Source organism: Megalobrama amblycephala, linkage group LG4, assembly GCF_018812025.1.
Source record: "Megalobrama amblycephala isolate DHTTF-2021 linkage group LG4, ASM1881202v1, whole genome shotgun sequence".
Lineage (NCBI taxonomy): Eukaryota > Metazoa > Chordata > Actinopteri > Cypriniformes > Xenocyprididae > Megalobrama > Megalobrama amblycephala.
This window is the reverse complement of record NC_063047.1, coordinates 36,824,192-36,845,268: the sequence shown is the minus strand read 5'-3', so window position 1 is coordinate 36,845,268 and position 21,077 is coordinate 36,824,192. Positions and strand designations below refer to the sequence as shown.

The window sequence follows — 21,077 nt, the reverse complement described above, 5'->3', positions numbered from 1 at the left end:
TTCACAACTGCACAACCTTGTTTTTCATGTTAGAGGCTCCAGGGCCAAATCCCCAGTGTGCAGCAGTATGTTTCAGAAGGAAGATAACACAAGACTCTAAGAAGGTTCTAGAAACCAGACCCAACAGAAAGAGGGGAAGCAAGAAAGTGGGAAGATGTAGCATGGGGACTGGCCCTTTCATGTCTTTGAGCTGTCACTCTGCTCTGTAAAAGAAAGATAGAACAGCAAAACAGAAGAAAACCACAAGATACAGTTCACAATGGATGGAGTCAAGTACTTGGAAGTGTGATGTTGTATTTGTATTCATGCAGCTCTTTAAAATGCTACACAGCTGTTTTATGGCTATAGTAATAAATGCTGTAAATGTGTGTTCCTGTGCCTCTGAGTTGTTTTATTAACATAAAGGCATACTTTGTGCCCTGGTTGTGCATGTGTGTGTGTGTATTTGCCAGGAAAGGCTGTGTTTGGTACGCATAAGCTTGAATACTGTGTCTGCATGTCTTTGTAGTTAAACTTCTGTCTTGGCTCAGATAATGACTCTTATGAATGCTGTGGAGTAGCAGACATTGGCACTCGCCCGAGTTGCTGTGTCGTTGCTGGGTTGGTACAACCGCACAGCTCAGATCTCTCTTTCTTGCTATCTTCAGCCTGTTTACATGGATTATTGGGGCTTTGGCATTCTACATATTGCTGCCTCTGGATGAAAATACCAAAGGAAGTAGAATGAAGTTCAATATCAAAGTCAAAGACATTTTTATATATGTATTTATCAGAATCTGTCACTTTGACGGGAGAGTACACAGAGGACAAGAAATGAAATGAGCTGACCTTTCTATGTGGTCCACAGACTAGCATATGTCTGCTTAAACTGTATGCTCTAGATCACTAGACACATGAACACATTTTAATTACATAAAGTGTAAATAGCTCTGGCCCACACACTGTATGTACACCCCAGCAGTCTGATGAAGCTATATAATGCTTATTCCACATTGCTCCTTGTACAGACAGACCACTAATATTCCTTTAGAGACAGTTAACCTCCAGTTGCCACCGACAATACAAAACCCCAAACAATTCATCACATGCAGCCAATGAGGATAACTTAACCTCAGTCCTGATACGATCGGGACCCAAGAAGAGCTCTTTTCACAGCGAGATGAATAGGATGAAGATGGAGTGAAGAAGAAAAAAGGGTGCCATGAGTCTTCCTGCTGTAACGTGATCAGGTTGATAGAGGTCGATGATAATGGCTGGAGACAGGTTGGGTTCATTCTTGCATTTAAGGCCCACAGCACAGCAATTAACAGTCAAACACATGCATGCTCAGCCGGATAATCTGAGTGCTGCTGCTGAATGATAAATATGGGCTGGGCTCCGGCTGAGCTAGTGGCAGGGTCAGACGCAACAGCTACGTTTAGATATTGTATTAAAACTTGCCCTACGAGACTGTCCTAATTCCAAAGAGCCTGACCTTCAGGCGATTACGAGAACGGTCATCGGCTAAATTCACACAGCAGCAGCAGCAGCAGCAGCAGTCTGTCGGTCCAGTTGGGAGAGCTAAAATAAGGAAAGGAAATGACAGCCGTATTATATTCTTCTTCCGACTACCGCATATTTTCAGACATCACAAATGGATTTTGAAAGCGAGTTCAGCTGATATGTGCTGTATGACCAGAATGGCAACAGACAGTATCATGTCATTGATATATGTATGAAATCAGTACGTGCTTCCCTGGTTATTTTTTTGCTGTCAGTCACTAATGTAAGGCCTGTCAGCCTCTCTCAGGTTATGAAAAATGTCAGGAAAAAAAAAAAAAAAAAAAAAAAAACACTCTCTGGAAATCACATATCTATATGAAAGCACTAGGAGTGTCTCCTGAAGTTGATGTTTTGTTGTTTGTAGGAGTGTTTTATACTTTTTTTGGTGACTCAAATGAACCACCTATTAAATTTCAACAGCTTTGGTGTTATCAGAGAGATTATGAAGAGGATTGACCACCTCTCTCTTTCTCTCTTTCCTCCCCTCCAATTTCTTCATATCCGTCTATAGCAGCAGATGGTGAGGATCCGACTTCAGCAGGTGGGATATATCTAGATATGGTAATTGTTGTGCTCCCCATTTGGCTCCTGTATCTCTCTTTGTTGCACATCCTTCTACTGTTGTCAGTTTTGGCATGTGTGACCTTCCCTGCATGAAATTCACACATATTTTTCGGAGCTCTTCCCTTACCTCTTTACCTCACACCTTCTCAAGATCTCTTCTAATGTCACATCGTCCTTGCTGTGTTATTCTGTCTTCTCACCATGATGTTGATGCATAGAGCATCTCAAAACATGCCGCAGAAACACCCTCCTGCCCCCTCCTCTTATGATATATCACCTGGTCTCTGTTCAGATGCTGCTATTCTGATTGCTCACTTGTGACTGAATTTGGTTGCTGTCACTGTTGACATTTCTGTCTTGCCTTTTATAAAATTTTATAGTTTTGCAGATTGTGCACATACATTCACACTCACATGCTCTCTCACACACACACACGCGGTAATATTAGGTGTTTGCATTTCTCCACCTCCTCTCGACCTCCTTGGCTCCTCAGTAACACACCCATTGATTCCTCTCATCTCATCATGCCTGGTCAGCACTCACTCTCAAGCCCACTGATCTCTGTGAGCTGAACTGCTTTGAAGAGCGCTCAGACTCTTCTCTCCTGCCTCGTTGTTTTATCGGGTTCCAAGCTTTCAATAAAACACTCCATCCCTCCCGTCTTCATGTTCCCGTGTGCTCTTCTCACATTGTGAACAAGATGCACATACATCTGTTGCTCTCTGTCACCACAGATAATTATTATTATTATTTTTTTTTTACTTTGATCACTTATGATGATTTTGATTTTCTTTTTTAGTTGTTAATGTACGGACACGGTTACTGTTATTCAGCAAATTTTCGCAGGCAATATCCAATTATTTCAATGGAAATTTTTGCATGAATTAATTTTGCAACAGTTCAAACTGGTCATGCGGATTCACTATTTTTGTTTGTTTAAAGTGATAATTCTCACAAAAATGAAAATTAGCATCATTTACTCACCCTCATGTTTTTCCAAAACTGTATGACTTTTTTGTATGACCAATACTGAGCCTCCGGAAAACAGGCAAATCTCAACATAACACCGACTGTTACGTAACAGTCGGGATCATTAATATGTACGCCCCCAATATTTGCATATGCCAGCCCATGTTCAAGGCATTACACAAGGGCACAGCTGAATCATCAGACTAGGTAAGCAAGCAAGGACAATAGCGAAAAATGGCACATGGAGCGATAATAACTGACATGATCCATGATTACATGATACTTTTAGTGATATTTGTAAATTGTCTTTCTAAATGTTTCGTTAGCATGTTTCTAATGTACTGTTAAATGTGGTTAAAGTTACCATCGTTTATTACTGTATTCACGGAGACAAGAGCCGTCGCTATTTTCATTTTTAATCACTTGCGGTCTGTATAATGAATAAACACAACTTCATTCTTTGTGAATCTCTCCAACAGTGTAGCATTAGCCCATTAGCCACAGAGCATATAGCCTCAAACTCATTCAGAATCAAATGTAAACATCCAAATAAATACTATACTCACAGGAATCGATGCATGCATGCAGCATGAATGACGGACATCTTGTAAAGATCCATTTGAGGGTTATATTAGCTGTGTGAACTTTGTTTATACACTGTATAACTGCACTTATAGTCGAGAGCTCGGAAGGGCAGGGAGCGAGAGATTTAAAGGGGCCGCGCAGCCTGAATCAGTGCATAGTTAATGATGCCCCAAAATAGGCAGTTAAAAAAATTTATAAAAAAAAAAAAAAAACTATGGGGTATTTTGAGCTGAAACTTCACAGACACGTTCAGGGGACACCTTAGACTTATATTACATCTTTTGAAAAGATTTTCTACGGCACCTTTAAACACTGAAGCTCTGCAAAGAAAATAGCGTAGCAGTAAGACAGGGTACAGACAAATGTGTTGAATAAAGTCGTTATTTTTGTTTTGTTTTTGCACACAAAAAGTATTCTCATCGCTTCATAATATTAAGGTTGAACAACTGTAGTCATGTCGACGATTTTAACGATGTGTTTAGTACCTTTCTTTACCTCAAAAGGTGCAATATCGTTGCTGTCTGTTTATTATTAACCTTTATTTAACCAGGTAAGTCAATTGAGAACCAGTTCTCATTTACGATGACGACCTGGCCAAGAGGCAGCATAAAAAGCCAGTACAATACAATAAAAACATAATAGAGTTACAAATAACACAGTTATAAACAGTGACATATAAAAACAAACAAATAACTAAAAACAAGTACAATGATCGTTTAAAGGAAGAGAGCGATATAAATGAACTAAGCTTTAGAGTCAGCTGCAGATGATTCCAATCATATGCAGCAGAAAACGACCAAAGGAGGTACGGACTTTAGGTATGCTGAGAGTAAAGAGACTTAGAGCGCAGATTACGACTTGTATTATGAACATTAAGAAGTCACTGTAAATATGATGTTTTTCCAATAAGAGTTTTATAAATGAGCAGAAACCAATGAATTTGTCTACGAGAATAAAGAAAAGACCAATTCAATAAAGAATACAGGTGGCAATGGTGAGTGTTAAATGAAGCTCCAGTCACAAAGCGGATTGCAGCATGGTAAATAACATCCAGTTTATGAAGGAGAGTTTTTGAAGCAGACCTGTAAACTACATTACCATAATCCAAAATTGGAAGCACTGTCATTTTAATCAAAAGCTGTTTTGAAGAATGTGTAAAAGAAGATGTATTACGATAAAGAAAACCAATACGAGATTTAACCTTTCCGAGCATTACATTTATGTGAGTTTCAACTGACAACTTGCTATCAAGCCAGATACCAAGGTATTTGTAGCATTCAACATAATCGATTTCAGAACCATCCAATGAAAAAAGTTTAGGCAGATATTCAACATGTGGTAGATTTCTGTTAAAAACCATACAATTTGTTTTATTTGTATTTAAAACTAATTGAAGACTAGAAAAAGCATGTTGGATGCGAGTAAAACTAGCCTGCAATAAAGACAGTGCAATGGTCAAGGAAGAATTAAATGTATAAATGATAGTGTCACCAGTGTATAAATGTACGTGAAAATCACTTGCAGCAAGAGCAATATCGTTAACATAAATATTTAAAAAAAAAAAATGTGTGGATCAGATACCCTCGGATTTCATCAAAAATATCTTAATTCGTGTTCCGAAGACAAACAAAGGTCTTACGGATTTAGGACGACATGAGGGTGAGTACTTAAAAACAGAGATTTCATTTTTGGGTGAACTAACCCTTTAAGCCTACACTAAAATGCATGTTTGAACTGTCTTAACTGAAAACAACTTGCACTGACATGTCTTAAAATATTCTTCTAAGACACATTTATAAAAGTTTGTTAAATGTCCTAATTTAACTAAGGCCTACTCATGGCTTAATCTAAGCCCTTTTAGTGAAACCAGGCCATTGAGTGTTACACATTCACATTTCTTCAAGTAGGCCGTTTCCTCCACCTCAAACGGACTGGTTACTTATGTGCTTTTCTCAAAGAACCACACTATCTATATTGCAGCCATCATATCCTATCCAAAAAAACTGTCATTTCATATTAGTTTAGCATTCAAAGTGGCTTTTTAAGCCTGCTTAGAATTTCAGATTAGCACTGCTAACTCTTCAGACAGCCATACTTTATGCTGATGCTACTGTATATGCTCAATAGTTTACACATAACAACATCTCTTGGTTTCCCCAAGGAATTTATGATCTTTGATGCACATAAAAGCCTGCAAATGTCATTGCTTACAACTAAATTGTGCTCACATTACTTAGCATATCTGCAGTATGTGAAAGAATAAAATATCATCTTAAAGGGGTGGGTTTTTTCTAGGCTTGATCGTGTTTATGGGGCATAGTTTAACATGTCTTAATGCTTTTTTTTTTTTTTTTTTTAAAGCCATATTTTTCATATATTTTACCTTTATTCTACACCTCTGTTTCCATTGTCATTTGAATGGCTTGTTTGACTTCCTGGTTCTATGAAGCCACTCCCTCCAAAATACGCAATGTGCCCAGATTGGTCAGCTGGCCCAGTGTATTGTGATTTGCTGAAGCGTCCGGAAACGCCACGCCCCTTACCATTAGTTGTTACATGTGCTTCAGTGGAAATGTAAATAATGGTGTCTATATTGCTGTATCAAATTGAGCCCGAATCAGACCTAGATGAAGAGGGTCAAGCAGAGCCTCTGCAATCACGGCTTTTAAAGGACGTTTATGAATGGTATTTTATTTTGTATTTGTGTCAAAGTGTTTAGATATGTTGTCACTGCTGTTTGTTAGCTTTTAATATACGGGTTTATCCTGATTAAAACTTTACTGTAGCGAATACATGACTGAGTAGTAGCATTTTTGTAAAGGTAGAGTTTGATTTATAGCATGAACAACTGTTTGTCTATGAACATAGAAGTTTGTTGGCGTTTATTGGAAAAGTATGCAATAGAATTTAGCAAACTGGCTAGCAAAGCAAAAACGCATTGGTCTTTGTTTACGTCCTTGATGCAACCAAAAAATAGCAACAGAACTATACATTTAAAAGACATGAACAAACAATAGAACGTACTTACAGGTTTGGGACCATAAACAGCAGCTTCTGCCTTTAAAGTGGGAACTGCTTCATCTTTCAGTAATAGCCTTTGTGCAAATCCAGCATTGAACTTGTGTAGATTCTGGAAGCTGTCTTCCATGGCGTATCCAGTGTAGAAAATATCACAGATTATAATGGGTTCTAAAACATTTTGACGCGCCGCTCGTGTCCGGTGTACACAACTCTTCCGCTTCCATTACGCTGCGTGTCATGGCCTAGCCCACTTTGTTGCGTGGTCCCTGGGGCAGTGTTTTGCAGGGTTTATGATGTCACCAACTGGGAAGAAGCCTGTTGTAGTCCAAACCGGTCGTTTTTGTAGGCATTAAACTGTCATAACTTTAAAAGACAATATCTCCGTCTGCATTGAACTTTCAGTGCTATAACTTTGCAGATACTGTTTATGCTCAAGCAGCAACATTACACACTAACTAAAGTAAAAAAAAAAAGTGAAATCGCAATGAACCACCCCTTTAAATCATTGATTGTCAACCACAAGGTTCATGGACAGATTTGGATCTTGCTTGCTTAGTTACATTTCATATATATTCTGTTTCATTTAAAGGAAATAAAAAAAAGTATGATATGTTAGTTTTATACATTTGTCTGGATAACACAAATGCCATTATTTTTGTTCTGCTTTACAGTGTGATACTTCCTAAATTATATATTGTAGATAAAAGGAAAGTGTGCACCCAAAGAAAGATGTATTCATCCAAAAGATAAATGAAAAAAAATGGATTTATTGAAATTATGTTGTCAATCTGAGTCCCTTAAATCAGTTTTGACAGATTTGAAGAGTGTACATGCATCTTCATTTGACATGAGTCTTTGCGTGTGGACCACATTCAGAAACAAAGCCACAGAGCGGATGACTTTAGATTTTTGTTTGGGATAGTTTTGATTGGTTTCAGCTCTAAAGCTCACATATAATCTGGTATTATTTTGGATTATTTTATTTTCCACAATCCACAAGGGTTAGAACAGTGACCTCAATGGGTTCTTTAATAGGGGCCTGGGGCATTGATTTTAGACTTTAATGTTGATGCCAAAATTATACATTTCGTGGGGTTGTTAAGTACATGCAGAAATATACTTTTGTGCGTCATCATTGGATTCAATGGTAAACATGTGTTGTGATGCTAGAATCAGTGCGCTCCTGCAGTATACTGCTCAGTCGAGACCCCAAGGCTGTCATCTTAATAGCATGCTACATGTTTGATATAATTACATAGATTAAGTGAGATCAAAAACACTATTATATAGGTAATCATTAATTCCCCCTTAAATGCATTTATACCTATTACAACACCCTTATCATCAAAAGCTATTTGCATTTAATTGTCTTGCCAAGAGTGAAAGGGGGGGGGGGGGGGGGGTAAATGGGAAGCAGATTTATTTTTGTTGCTTTTTTATTGCCCCCACATGTCTTTTTTACCGAATGAACTCTGACTTGGTATTGAGGCAAACATTACAAACCATACTGGCTATGTTTACATGCATCAATTTTCGTCAAACAAAATGAATTGAATCCGATTGCAGATCTGTTTACATGTACTCTAAACATTGTAATCTGAATCAATTATCCGTTTATATGTGTTTTTTATACATTACGATTAAAACTTTTGTGCACACTCTGCGTGCGAAGTCATATCAATCACACTTGCGGAGAATAATTCAGCAATAGTTTTTCTGTTACATTTTTTTTTTTTTTTTTTTTTTTTTTTTGTAAACCGACGCCATCTTTACAACTAAAGACGTGAACGTGAACTTGTGCACTGCGTAATGCGTGTCAACATTGCACTGCGAATTGCCCCAGAGACTTCTGAATACGATTGAGAAAGTAGTCAGATTCATGCGTTTACATGGTAATTTTTTGCTTTTGGATCAGATTAGAAAAGGAATAAACCACCCCTTCCAATCCGATCGAAATTTCATTCGGATCGAGCTCAATCGGATCAATTAAGGTGTTTACATGAATGCTTTTCAATCCGATTGAGCCGTCAATCCGATTACAAATGGATTATTTGGGTGCATGTGAACGTAGCCATCTTTGCATTTCAAAGGGTGCAAAAATGGATCCGTAAAGCTCTTTTGACTTTAAATCCCACTTTACTTTCAGAGCTGCAATTGGACACAATTCAGAGGTGACACTCGGATGACACATGAATATAACTTCTGAAGTTAAAACACAATCTGAATATCAGCTCCTGTTAGTTTTGCCTTGATGGATCAGAACCGTTTTCTTTTATTTCTTAACAGCATCACTGTTCTTTTCGCTTCTACATTCTTTGTTCAATTATGGATTCGATATGTACATTTCATATGCAGCTTGAGAACATTCATCGTAGCCCACTGGGCCCTTATTAGTGTAGTTGCTATGGAGGAGCGTGTTGCATGAATAATATACTTTCTCCTTCCTCCTGGGGAGTTTGAGTGATGGAGCGGGTAACTGCAGCGAACATTAGTATGCCATTATGCAACTAAAGGTGGGCCCCGAGTTCAACGGCCATTATTATGACTCCTCCATCAGACACTCACATGCTAAAAGCCCTCCTTTTTTCAAATGCCCTTCCTTTGGCCACAGCACCATTTTTGTAATCCGAGAAACAGTATTTCAATTTGTTGTGTTGTGCCTTTCAACTTTGAAATGGAAAGAGGTGGCTTCTATTCTTAAGCAGGTCCTGCTATGCCTGGTAATTGTTAGCCTCAAACAGTTGGCAATAATTTGGAAGGTTTACATTAAATGTGGCCTTTTGAAAAGCTCTGTACAGTTCAGGATAAAGACATGTTTCGTAAGCAGGGTAACAATACAGCTTGCCATATGTTCTAGGAGAAAGAAAAAAAAAAAAAATGGCTGGAGAACTGTTGGCACATGTTAAAAGGATTGCTCACCTAAAAATTAAAATTTGGTCCTAAGTGTGTTCATGGATATATAAGTATATGTCCAATATATGTCCTTGAATGCATTTAAGACCGTTTGCAGCAAATTTTAATTTTTAGGTGAACAATCCCTTTAAAGTGTATATGGATATATAAGTATATACATACAGTACAGTATACTCACATGGTTTGATATATTACAGTATATAGCATATCTCAACTGCGTGATTTGTTTGTATCATCACAAAATGTAGATTATAATATCGCCCAGCTCTAATCTGCTAAATGTGACTATGAAGGTATTATAGACATAATATATATTATATTTGCATCATGATTTTCTGTAAAGCTGCTTAAACTCTGTTTTGTGAAAAGCGCTATACAAATAAATTTGACTTGACTTATCTATGTGATTCATTCATGAATTGTGATATTCCTTCAAAAATGCAATTACGTCTTGCTAAAGGATTACAAAATAATCACCCTAATCTATCCAAAGCAAACTGTTGCAGGAGTTTTCATTTGGCCATGACTGTTGTTATCAGCTCTGCATTCTTGGATGGATGTGAGTTGACAGGAGAGAATCTCCGGACTGTTCTTCTCCTGCCAGACTGCTATCATGGTGACATTTCCATGGCATTTCCTGGCTTCCTCTTACACTCTCTCACCCTCCATATCCTAAAGACTTTCCAAGGTGAGCTTGAACTTACTTTGGCTTCCTCAAGAGATTACGCTGCCTTATTGGAGACCTGGATGGCCACTGATTACTTTCTTTTGCCTCTGTTCTGATTTTACTTTAACTTGTAGTTGCAACCGTTCAGTGTAGTCAGCGTGTCTTGTCATATAAGAGCTGGGTGAACTCTGGAAATTAGAGAGAGGGCAGACGGCTCTAAAAGCCAGAAGTGAGTGCTTTTCTCTGCCAGTCTTGGTTCTTAGTGGGAGAGGCGAGTGTACTGGGCAGGAGGCAGTGAACTAGGAGGCTGATACTGCACTGCCCGTAAAGGATGAAGACAGAATTAGGCCACGTATGAGCTGTGTAAGCTCTTACCCTGCAAACTCTGTGAGCAGAACATCTCTTTTAATGTGCCTGCATAGGCATTAATGCGAAGGTGTGGTTTTTCTGTGGTACAATGATTCTCGATTTAAGACACAGTGTTCTAAATTACAGCATTGTGACATTACTTCCCACTGAGGGCACGTAAAATGTGCATTTAACTTTTGAAGTTTGAAGACACATTCAAGTTTTATTTATATATATATATATATATATATATATATATATATATATATATATATATATATATATATATAATGTAAGCAATAAGGTACTAGGCTGTGCTGTAATGTGAATAAGTCACGGCTGAAGGGCATTGTTTGGCACATCGTGTACAATACAAATATTAAAGCCAAAAATATGTATCGATGCAACTTCTCATGAAGTAAACTAACTAAAAGCCTTCCTTCCGCTGGAAAAAATAGTCCCTGACCGTGAACAGCTACAGAAGTTATTAGGCCATTAGATGGTTGCAAAGACTGTTTTTATGAGTGTGTCAGTCAGTAGCGAAGACTTTTACATTGAAAAGACTGAATTGTTATGAACATGGAACAAGACACAACTGACAAATGCTTTGACTAGCCCTGTCAGTCACAGGAAAACTCCTTAACTGTTAAAAGGACAATATATTGTCCTTATTGGACATATTGGAAAAGATATTGGACATTTAAACAGATTTTTTATCATGAACATAGGACTGACCTGAAGGAAAATGCTAAATCTGAATGCAGGTAATAAACTCACTCACAGGATCTCTTTCTCACAGTACTCTACTCTACATAATACAGGAAGCTTCAATGAACAATATCAATTGAGAACATACAGTTTACATTGCTAAGAGTGGTTGCTAAGGGTGTTGTGTAGTGATACACAGAACCGTTGGGTGAAGCGGTCATAGCCGTTTTTTATTGTGAATAAAACACAGCTATTGACCAATCAGAATCAAGGACAATTAGTTTTAGTTAGTCTTCCTTACATTAATATCCGAATAGCAATTCTACATCAAGTCTTCTCATTATAAATTTGGGGTTTATTTTAAATGCAAAATAAACACATTTTCATAGAAATGCCCATAATTAGGCTTAGTACGAGTTATAAAATAAATTCTCAATAAAATTCTAAATGGTGCACAACCCTGCAACATAGATTGGGGTCGGAAGTTGAAAAGAATAAACTAGAAAAAAGTTTTGTAATCTTGTCTCATTTAATGCAGATATTTCCCTTAAATTATATTTTCACCATAACAAATTGAGTGAAAAGCTGAATGGAAAATTTCAAAATGTTTTAATATTTAGTTTGTCCTTTTGCTTTAATGACAGCAGCACTTGAGCAGTGTGAAATGAATCACAATTAAATATTTATTTTCAAACAATATGCGGTATGAAATCTCACAGCATGAAATAATAAAACATGTTTGTCTAATACCAACAGCATGATTTGAGATGACCAAAAGAGCAACTTGTGCTTTAATAGAAGTAAGAAATTCTGAATGCCTGTACCAAGAGTCAAATATATAAATGTCACAAATTTGATTATTTGATTAGTAAAATAGTGCAGAATTTTAGATTTCTAATTGATTTTACATTGCAACATTTCTTTGTTTTAAAATGTTCAAACTTTATTTCCTAGCTTAAATAAAAAATAGAAACAAGTTGGTATAGCTATATTGAGGGAAAAAAAAGGCGCTCTGGAATCCCCAGCCTCATAAGATACATACAGGTCGTGTGCACATGACCTCACCGTTGCTCTGGGCTGGTGCTGTGCTTGATTTGGCTTCACGGGAAGTCTGATTTGAGCTCCAGCTGCCCGCTTGCTCACCTCCCTACCTCCCAAATGCTCGGCTCAATCTGCTCATGATAACTCAGACATGGAGAGGCTGTCTGAGCCCTTCTAACCTCCATCACCTTCACCCTGGAGATCATTTGAGGGGACTGTAATTAAAACACCTACTTCCTCCGGATGCCTAGGTACAATTATCCATTGGGCTGTTTATTATATATGATGCTCTATATATGGTGCAGTGTGTAATTATCTTAGACGGATTGCTTTATTTAGTGACAGCTTTATTTGCATGAACCTCAGAAGTCAGATATAGGTGATCCAATCGATGGCTGAAAGGTTTGTTCAGTGAAAACCTGCACAGGTTCAGACGTCAAAGCTGTAATTATTATAATCCAACCAAGTGATCACCATATCTCCATATTAATGAGTTACAATTTCCATACCATCCCAGTGACATTACCACAATCTGCATAAATGAATACATTAGACAGTGTAACACATTTGGGTTGCTTACCTGTCTCACTTCAATAAGGTTTGAGTTGATTCGTATAAGCGAGCAACTAAAATGAATTCTCTTTTGGGAATTTAGGTGGGAGCATCCATCAGAGGGTGATTAATTGCGCAGGAAACATCGGACGCTTTGTTGTGTTTAACCACCGCTGAGGTTTTACTATGCTGCTTTCAAGCCAGGCTCTTCTGATAGATTGGCTTCCATTGTGACTTGTTGGAAAATCGGGATGCGTGCGCCAGCCAACATCAATTACTTTCCTGCCACAAGCACGAGCGGCCCAACAACGGCTGACATTCTTGTTGATCCCCTGACTTGCGCCACAAAAGGGAACAGCACAGAGGACAAAGCTTTGTTTCATCGGCCACAATGCCTGGCGATGTCTCTCAGGAACATGTGCAAATGTGGCATACGTCCCCCTCCTTCCTTTCTCTCGCTCCTGTTTCGTGCTGTCTATCTCTATCCCTGTCTTGCTCTCCCTCTTCTTACTTCCATCTCTCTGGAGGTAGAGAGGAGGCTGTCACAAAGCTTTGTGTGGTTATAGATCGTCATGTCAGAATTCAGGCATAGCTGTCACCCTCTCCTTCAGGATGCAGAGGACTTTTACAGTATTAGAGTTCTGGCAAGGTTATTACATAGTGTGTCCCTTTAATTAGCTACTAGTCTCATTATAGATGATAAGATACACTGCTAGAATTCGCAAATGTTGATATGGTTACCTTCTGTGGCACATTTCTTCTTGTTGTCTAAGAACACTACTAACTTTTTCCCTTTGTAACGACTTGGTCTGACTTCATGCAATGGATACATTTGTATGTAAAAAAAAAAAAAAAAAAAATAGTGATTTACAGTATATAGTTCAAAAGTTTAAGCTTTAACTTAACTCTTTTCTATATAATATATATATATATATATATATATATATATATATATATATATATATATATATATATATATATATATATATATATATATATATATGAAAATGGAATAGGAATTCCAAAATGGAATTCATTCCAAAGCTGACTTTTCAGCAGCCATTACTCTAATCTTCAGGGTCACATGATGCCTACAAAATGTTACTTAATTTTTCAAAATGTCTTATTATTATCGATTTTGAAAAGGGTTGTACGGCTTAATTTTTTATTTTCAGGATTCTGTGGGAATCTTTAGTCACCTCATGATCCGATCCGATTCTGATTCTGGGAGTCACGATCCGATTCCAAAACGATTCTTGATCTACTTTTTTTTTATTTTTTTTTATTATTATTAATTAATTAGATGACCAACTTAAAAACCTTACATTTACATGTCCTTACATAAGTAATTATAAGTAGGTCTACTTTTTAAAATAATTACAAATTTAAAACAAATTTAAAACAATTGTATGTTAAAGGGATAGTTTACCCAAAAACTAAAATTTTATGTTCATCTGCTTACCACCAGGGCATCCAAGATGTAGGTGACTTTGTTTCTTCAGTAGAACACAAATGATGATTTTTTAACTCCAACCGTTGCGGTCTGTCAGTCAGTGGGAACTTAGTCCATAAGAGTAAAAAAACCAAAAAAAAAAAAAACGTACACAGACAAATCCAAATAAACCTCTAAAACACCACTATGTCCAACTGCCCTCCACATCCGGTTAGTGAGGTCTGATTGCGCTCTGACAGCGGAAGTGATGTCTCGCACTCATTGAAGCAAAGCACGAGAGATCACTTCACTCATCAGAATGTGTTTTTTAACCTCACTAACCGGATGTGGAGGGCAGTTTGACATAGTGGTGTATTAGAGGTAAAAAAAATGATATAAATACTGTTCGGTTTCTTGCACAAACCGATCGTTTTGTGTCTTAGGACATCAATGTGTTGTCAGGAGCCGCAGGGTTTATTTGGATTTGTCTGTGCACGTTTTTTTTTTTTTACTCTTATGGACTAAGTTCCCACTGACTGACAGACCGCAATGGTTGGAGTTAAAAATCATGATTTGTGTTCTACTGAAGAAACAAAGAAACCTACATCTTGGATGCCCTGGGGGTAAGCAGATGAACATCAAATTTTCATTTTTGGGTGAACAATCCCTTTAAGAATTTTAAACTAATATAACTTCAAAACATACAAGAAAGTAGCAAATAAGAAAGAGGAGCAACGGAACATAATTACAAGCAATAAACAAAGAGTGCTTTCAGTATTTAATATTATCTGAACGTTTTCTTTCTCATGTTTACTGTCGTTTGATTATTACATCATAGATAGCAGGAGATCTAATAAGCTGCATTCAGGCATGGATCTCTTTTGAAATATAATAATTAATGTGGTTTGTCCTGACCATTCAATCCCTTAAGACAAAACTGGCATAAAACCATGTTGAGACGCAAGTACATTAAACTACTTAAACGGAGTCGCGCACAGCCGTATGCACGAGCACTCTTCACAAACAAAGCGTCAGCATTTGAAATTGAAAGCAGCCTTCTGTAAGTGAGTTTCATATTTTAAATGTATAAGTCCACTGCTTTCCAATCGACATGCCTTCGTACAGCATTTGTAAGGGAAAATATCTGCGGGCGAGACCTCGCACAGCATCAAACAAAGCGCGCGTCCCTAACGGCACATCCTGTGCAGTGAAGCCCTCGAATGTAGTAATTCGCTTTAACCTTTCAGAACTTTATGAAACATTATTTTACGGAAGGTTTGAGTGGTGTATGTGTGTGAGGAATTGGGAGCAAGCAGAATCCGGGTGTTTCTAAAGCACACGCAGCATCATTGCACATCTGAATAAAAACTAAGCTCAGAATCGTTTCTGAAATTCTCAGAATCGATCCAGAATCCGCGATGTATCAAGAGATCAATTCCTTATTTTTTTTCCCTCCCACCCCAACTGAATAAAAGTATTAATCTCTTTAAAGGGTTGGTTGATTATGATTTAACTCTCTGGAGTCGGGTAACGCGCCGGCACGTTTTGCAGGATTTTTTTCACATTGCAGCAAAACAGACTTAACTTTAGTTAGTGTGTAATGTTGCTGTTTGAGCATAAACAACATCTGCAAAGATAAGGCACTCAAAGTTCAATGCAAAGGGAGATATTTTCTTTTACAGAAATCGCTATTTAAGGACTACAACAAACGGCTGTTATGGGATTATAACAAGCTTCTTCCTGGGTTAGTGACATGTTGGGCTGCCCTAGAGAAGGGGAAGAGTTGTTGTAGTAGAGTGTTGTTGCCATGCCGTCATTTTACGTCAGACAGCTTCACAAACGAGGGTCAATTCAATGCTGGATTTGAACATAAGACTAACATGACGGCACATGCTAGTCGATGAGTTGAATCAACTCACAGCAACTACATGAATGCATCCACTAACCATTCAGAAACGTCCAGCTGCTTTCTAAAAGTTGTAACTTCTTCCTGAGTCTTTCCATCAGTGTCCGACTCCGGTTTGAATGATGTAAGGCTGAACACCGCTACTGACAATCGTCATTTTGGCTGTGTGAGATTTTCCAGCTTTGTTGTTGTTGAGCAACCGAAGCACGAGCTGTTAAAGTTCCGCCCTCTTCTGGAAAGCGGAAACAGCTCATTTGCATTTTTTTTTTTTTTTTGTGTGTGTTTTTTTTGCTCACACCCAAATAGGGGAAAGCTATAAGAAATGATCTGTGGGGTATTTTGAGCTAAAACTTCACATACACATTCTGGGGACACCAGAGACTTATATTACATTTTGCGAAAAGGGGCATAATAGGTCCCCTTTAAAAAAATGTTCACTGCCCACAAACTTATGAATGGTAGTGTATTTTTTAATATCTTTCAGAGATCCTTCTATTTCACTTGCACAATCAAACATTTGTTTTGTTTTGTCGGTCTTTGCACTTAAGAGCACATTGATCATATCTCTGTAATTCATCTCTCTACTCCACCCGTGCCCTCTTGCAGAACTTGCTACTGATATTTTGAAAGATTAAACTGACTGCCCTGCAATTTCATCAAGCAACTTTTGACAGCATGCAACCCGATGCAGGCACTCTAATGTTTTAAACATCAGTATGGTATTGATAGGCCATGAGATATGGGCCTTCTGGGGGTTCTTATGAGCTTGACTTGCTTGCAAATGCAGGATCTGTGAAGACTAAAAGATTAGAAGCTACTCCAGAACAATCAGTCCATTGCCTGAATGTTGTTTTAAAAGCTCTTAGTGAAATCAGCATTTTGATTGGTCATTCATGACTTCACACAAGGTTTTTTTTTTCTTTTTTTTTCTTTTCTTTCCTTTCCCCAAGGTGATGGATGAAATCAAAATGGTTTTCCATTTGGAGTAGAGACACTCAAACCATTAAGAACAAATATAAATCTCATATCCTTATACACTCATTTAAGTCAAATCAAATCAAGTCATATTTTACAATACATATTGTTTAAAATTAGGTTTACAAAACTATTTCCCAGAGTGAGCAAAAAATCAACTGACTTGTGATGAAATTATTACTTTTATTCAGCAAGGGCACATTCAAGACATTTATAATGTTACAAATTTCAAATAAATGCTGTTCTTTTGAGCTTTCTCTTCATCAAAGAATCCTTAAAAAATGGTATCCAAAAAAACAGCATGACTGTTTTTAACTTTGACAATAAGAAATTTGAACATTTCTTATTATCATTAATGTAACAGCAGTCATGCTGTTTTTGTGGATTCTTGAGCAGCAAATCATCATATTTTAATGATTTCTGAAGGATCATGTGACACTGAAGACTAGAGTAATGGCTGCTGAAAATTCACCTTTGCCATCATAGGAATTACATTTTGAAACGTAATAAAATAGAAAACAGTTATTTTAAATTGTAATAATAATCTGCAATATTACTTTTAAACTGTATTTTTAAAATAAGTATCAAAATAAATGCAACCTTGATGAGCATTAGAGATTTCAAAAAAAAAAAAAAAAAAAAAAAAAAAAAATATATATATATATATATATATATATATATATATATATATATATATATATATATATATATATATATATATATATATATATATATATATATATATATATATATATATCCTCATATAAAATTAATTTATAGTTACATTAATATCTTATATTAAACAACATAAAATAATTTGTACTTAAGTTTGCAATTTGTATAAAAACACAAACTGAAACTATTTATGTAGATAATTGTTCTATTGATGAAATCATGACAGCTTTACTTTTTAAGTTCCCCCAGGATATGTACTTAAAAAAAAAAAAAAAATAAGTATAGGGATCTGACTTCAAAAAGTCCTAGAATCACCTCATATTTTACAGCATAAAAGAAGGATAAAAAAACTTGAGTGGAAACAGAATCAGCTGGGGGAGACAATCCTCCTGCCAAAGCATATTACAATCACAATAAATGCACATATGTCACATATTATCTAGTTACCTAATATATGGCATATGTATACTTTTACTGAATCCATCATTCATTTATAATGTCATTAAACTGACATCCTGTCAAATAGCGTTGCTCTATAACCTTTTCACATACTCATCTATTAATTTCTCCTCTGATTTAACTCTCTGGTTGATTGTAGCAAGTGAGTGAAATGCCAGCTTGCTCTTTCTCTCTCTCTTCTATCCCTTTCTCTGTCTGTGTGTTGACACTTTGCCAGAATAGGTAATGCAGTGCCCACAATATAATTTATCCCTCAAGCTGCCCCATGGTGACCTCTGCAAGTGATGCTTATACTTACATTTCTCTCTTTCTCTATTTCTCTCTATGACTGTCTCCCATTTCATCCTTTCCTTCGCTGTGCTCAATTATTTATCTTTATTTTTCTTCTGTATGTCACTGCAGTCATTCTTGAACCACTGTAGATAGAGATGCAAGCGCTTCACTGCAGGCCATGTTATAAACTGCTGATGTCTGTTTCTAACCCATCTGTTCTAAGCCATTATGTGGGTTGTGAACACTTGCATACATAAAAAAACCCACTTCAGTCCGTCTGCTTATTTATATTTGTCTATATTACAGGACCCTGCCACCCAAACCCTTGTCACAATGGAGGCACCTGTGAAATCAGTGAAACGTTCAGGGGCGACACATTCATTGGATACGTCTGCACTTGCCCATCAGGCTTTAACGGAATCCACTGCCAACACAGTAAGTTCATACAGTGACTTGTTTCCCAGTGACTTGTCAACACCATTCCTGAGTATTTTCTGTTTAAAACTGCAGTAAACCAAAGACAGTCTCAAACCCGTGGTTTGAAATCGCTGGTGTTTCTGACGTCACCTAACCAATCATGTCGTCCCGGTGGGCTTTAGCATATCATTAAACATGACTGCTCTGAAGCAGGAGAGTTTCTAGAGAATATATCCCACTATATTTTTCTGTTGATATAAAAAATCGGGTATATTTGGCATATAGCGGGTGTATGATGTATATAACGATGTTATGATGAATTATATGCCTATATGCCTTAGAAGAAAGCTGTCTGACTTGCAAATGGGAACATGGTTTGTATAACATTAGCAACACATTATTAGCTGTTTGATAATTGTAAAAAGTGATACCATTATTTAGCGTTTACCTCAGTAAGTTCACCGAGCTTGTGTGAGTGAGTGGGGGGGGCTAATTAGCATATTCATACACTATATTGCCAAAAGTATTGGGACACCCCTCCAAATCATTGAATTCAGGTGTTCCAATCACTTCCATGGCCGCAGGTGTATAAAATCAAGCACCTAGGCATGCAGACTGCTTCTACAAGCATTTATGAAAGAACGGGTTGCTCTCAGGAGCTCAGTTAATTCAAGTGTGGTACAGTGATAGGTTGCCACCTGTGCAATAAGTCCATTCATGAAATTTCCTCACTACTAAATATTCCACGGTCAACTGTTAGTGCATCATAACAAAGTGGAAGCAATTGGGAACAACAGCAACTCAGCCACGAAGTGGTAGGCCACGTAAAATTACAGAGCGGGGTCAGCGCATGCTTGGTCAGTCGCCAACTTTCTGCAGAGTCAATAACTACAGACCTCCAAACTTCGTGTGGCCTTCAGATTAGCTCAAGAACAGTGCGTAGAGAGCTTCATGGAATGGGTTTCCATGGTCGAGCATCTGCATCCAAGCCTTACATCACCAAGTGCAATGCAAAGCACCGGATACAGTGGTGTAAAGCACGCCACCACTGGACTCTAGAGCAGTGGAGACGTGTTCTCTGGAGTGACGAATCACACTTCTCTGTCTGGAAATCCGATGGACGAGTCTGGGTTTGACGGTTGCCATGAGAACTGTACTTGCCTGACTGCATTGTGCCAAGTGTAAAGTTTGGTGGAGGGGGGATTATGGTGTGAGGTTGTTTTTCAGGGTTTGGGCTTGGCCCCTTAGTTCCAGTGAAAGGAACTCTAAATGCTTCAGCATACCAAGACATTTTGGGACAATTTCATGCTCCCAACTTTGTGGGAACAGTTTAGGGATGGCCCCTTCCTGTTCCAACATGACTGCGCACCAGTGCACAAAGCAAGGTCCATAAAGACATGGATGAGTAAGTTTGCTGTGGAGGAACTTGACTGACCTGCACAAGCCTATAGAACACCTTTGGAATGAATTAGAGCGGAGACTGCGAGCCAGGCCTTCTCGCCAACATCACTGCCTGACCTCACAAATGCGCTTCTAGAAGAATGGTCAAAAATTCCCATAAACACTCTCCTAAACCTTGTGGAAAGCCTTTCCAGAAGAGTTGAGGCTGTTATAGCTGCAAAGGGTGGACCAACTCCATATTAAACCCTACGGATCAAGAATGGGATGTCATTAAAGTTCATGTGCACGTAAAGGCAGGCGTCCCAAAACTTTTGGCAATATAGTGTATATCCACATATAATAAATGAGACAAGGGTGTAGAGTTACATTCAAGCTATTATAAGCCATGAAGACATTTTTTTTCACAGGAAAATTTTTAAATGTGTCATTTTTGTGATCTGAGATGAGTTTTAAGGGATAAAATCATTGACTACAGGGGGACAAGGGGTGGGTTGTTGGATGACTACTGGACTACAGTTGTTATATTGTGTTCCACTTTTTTGAACACATAAATGCATCTTATGTAAACACTTCCAGTTTCAGATGGGTCTGAAACCAGCCTAATGCTGGGTTCAGACTACATGATATTT

The 21,077-nt window shown here is 37.6% G+C and overlaps 1 protein-coding gene across 3 annotated transcripts in view; it reads left to right on the top strand.

Moving 5' to 3' along the window:
* edil3a (EGF-like repeats and discoidin I-like domains 3a) overlaps nucleotides 1–21,077 on the top strand; it is a 224,477-nt gene that overhangs the window by 69,401 nt on the left and 133,999 nt on the right. The window contains exons 2-3 of one of the 3 annotated variants that reach the window (XM_048189138.1): nucleotides 2,057–2,083; nucleotides 18,937–19,065. In XM_048189138.1, the coding sequence (XP_048045095.1) occupies nucleotides 2,057–2,083; nucleotides 18,937–19,065 (156 nt within the window). Of the gene's footprint in view, nucleotides 1–2,053; nucleotides 2,084–18,936; nucleotides 19,066–21,077 lie in introns of all 3 variants that reach the window. The other 2 variants (XM_048189137.1, XM_048189139.1) reach the window with 2 other exon arrangements.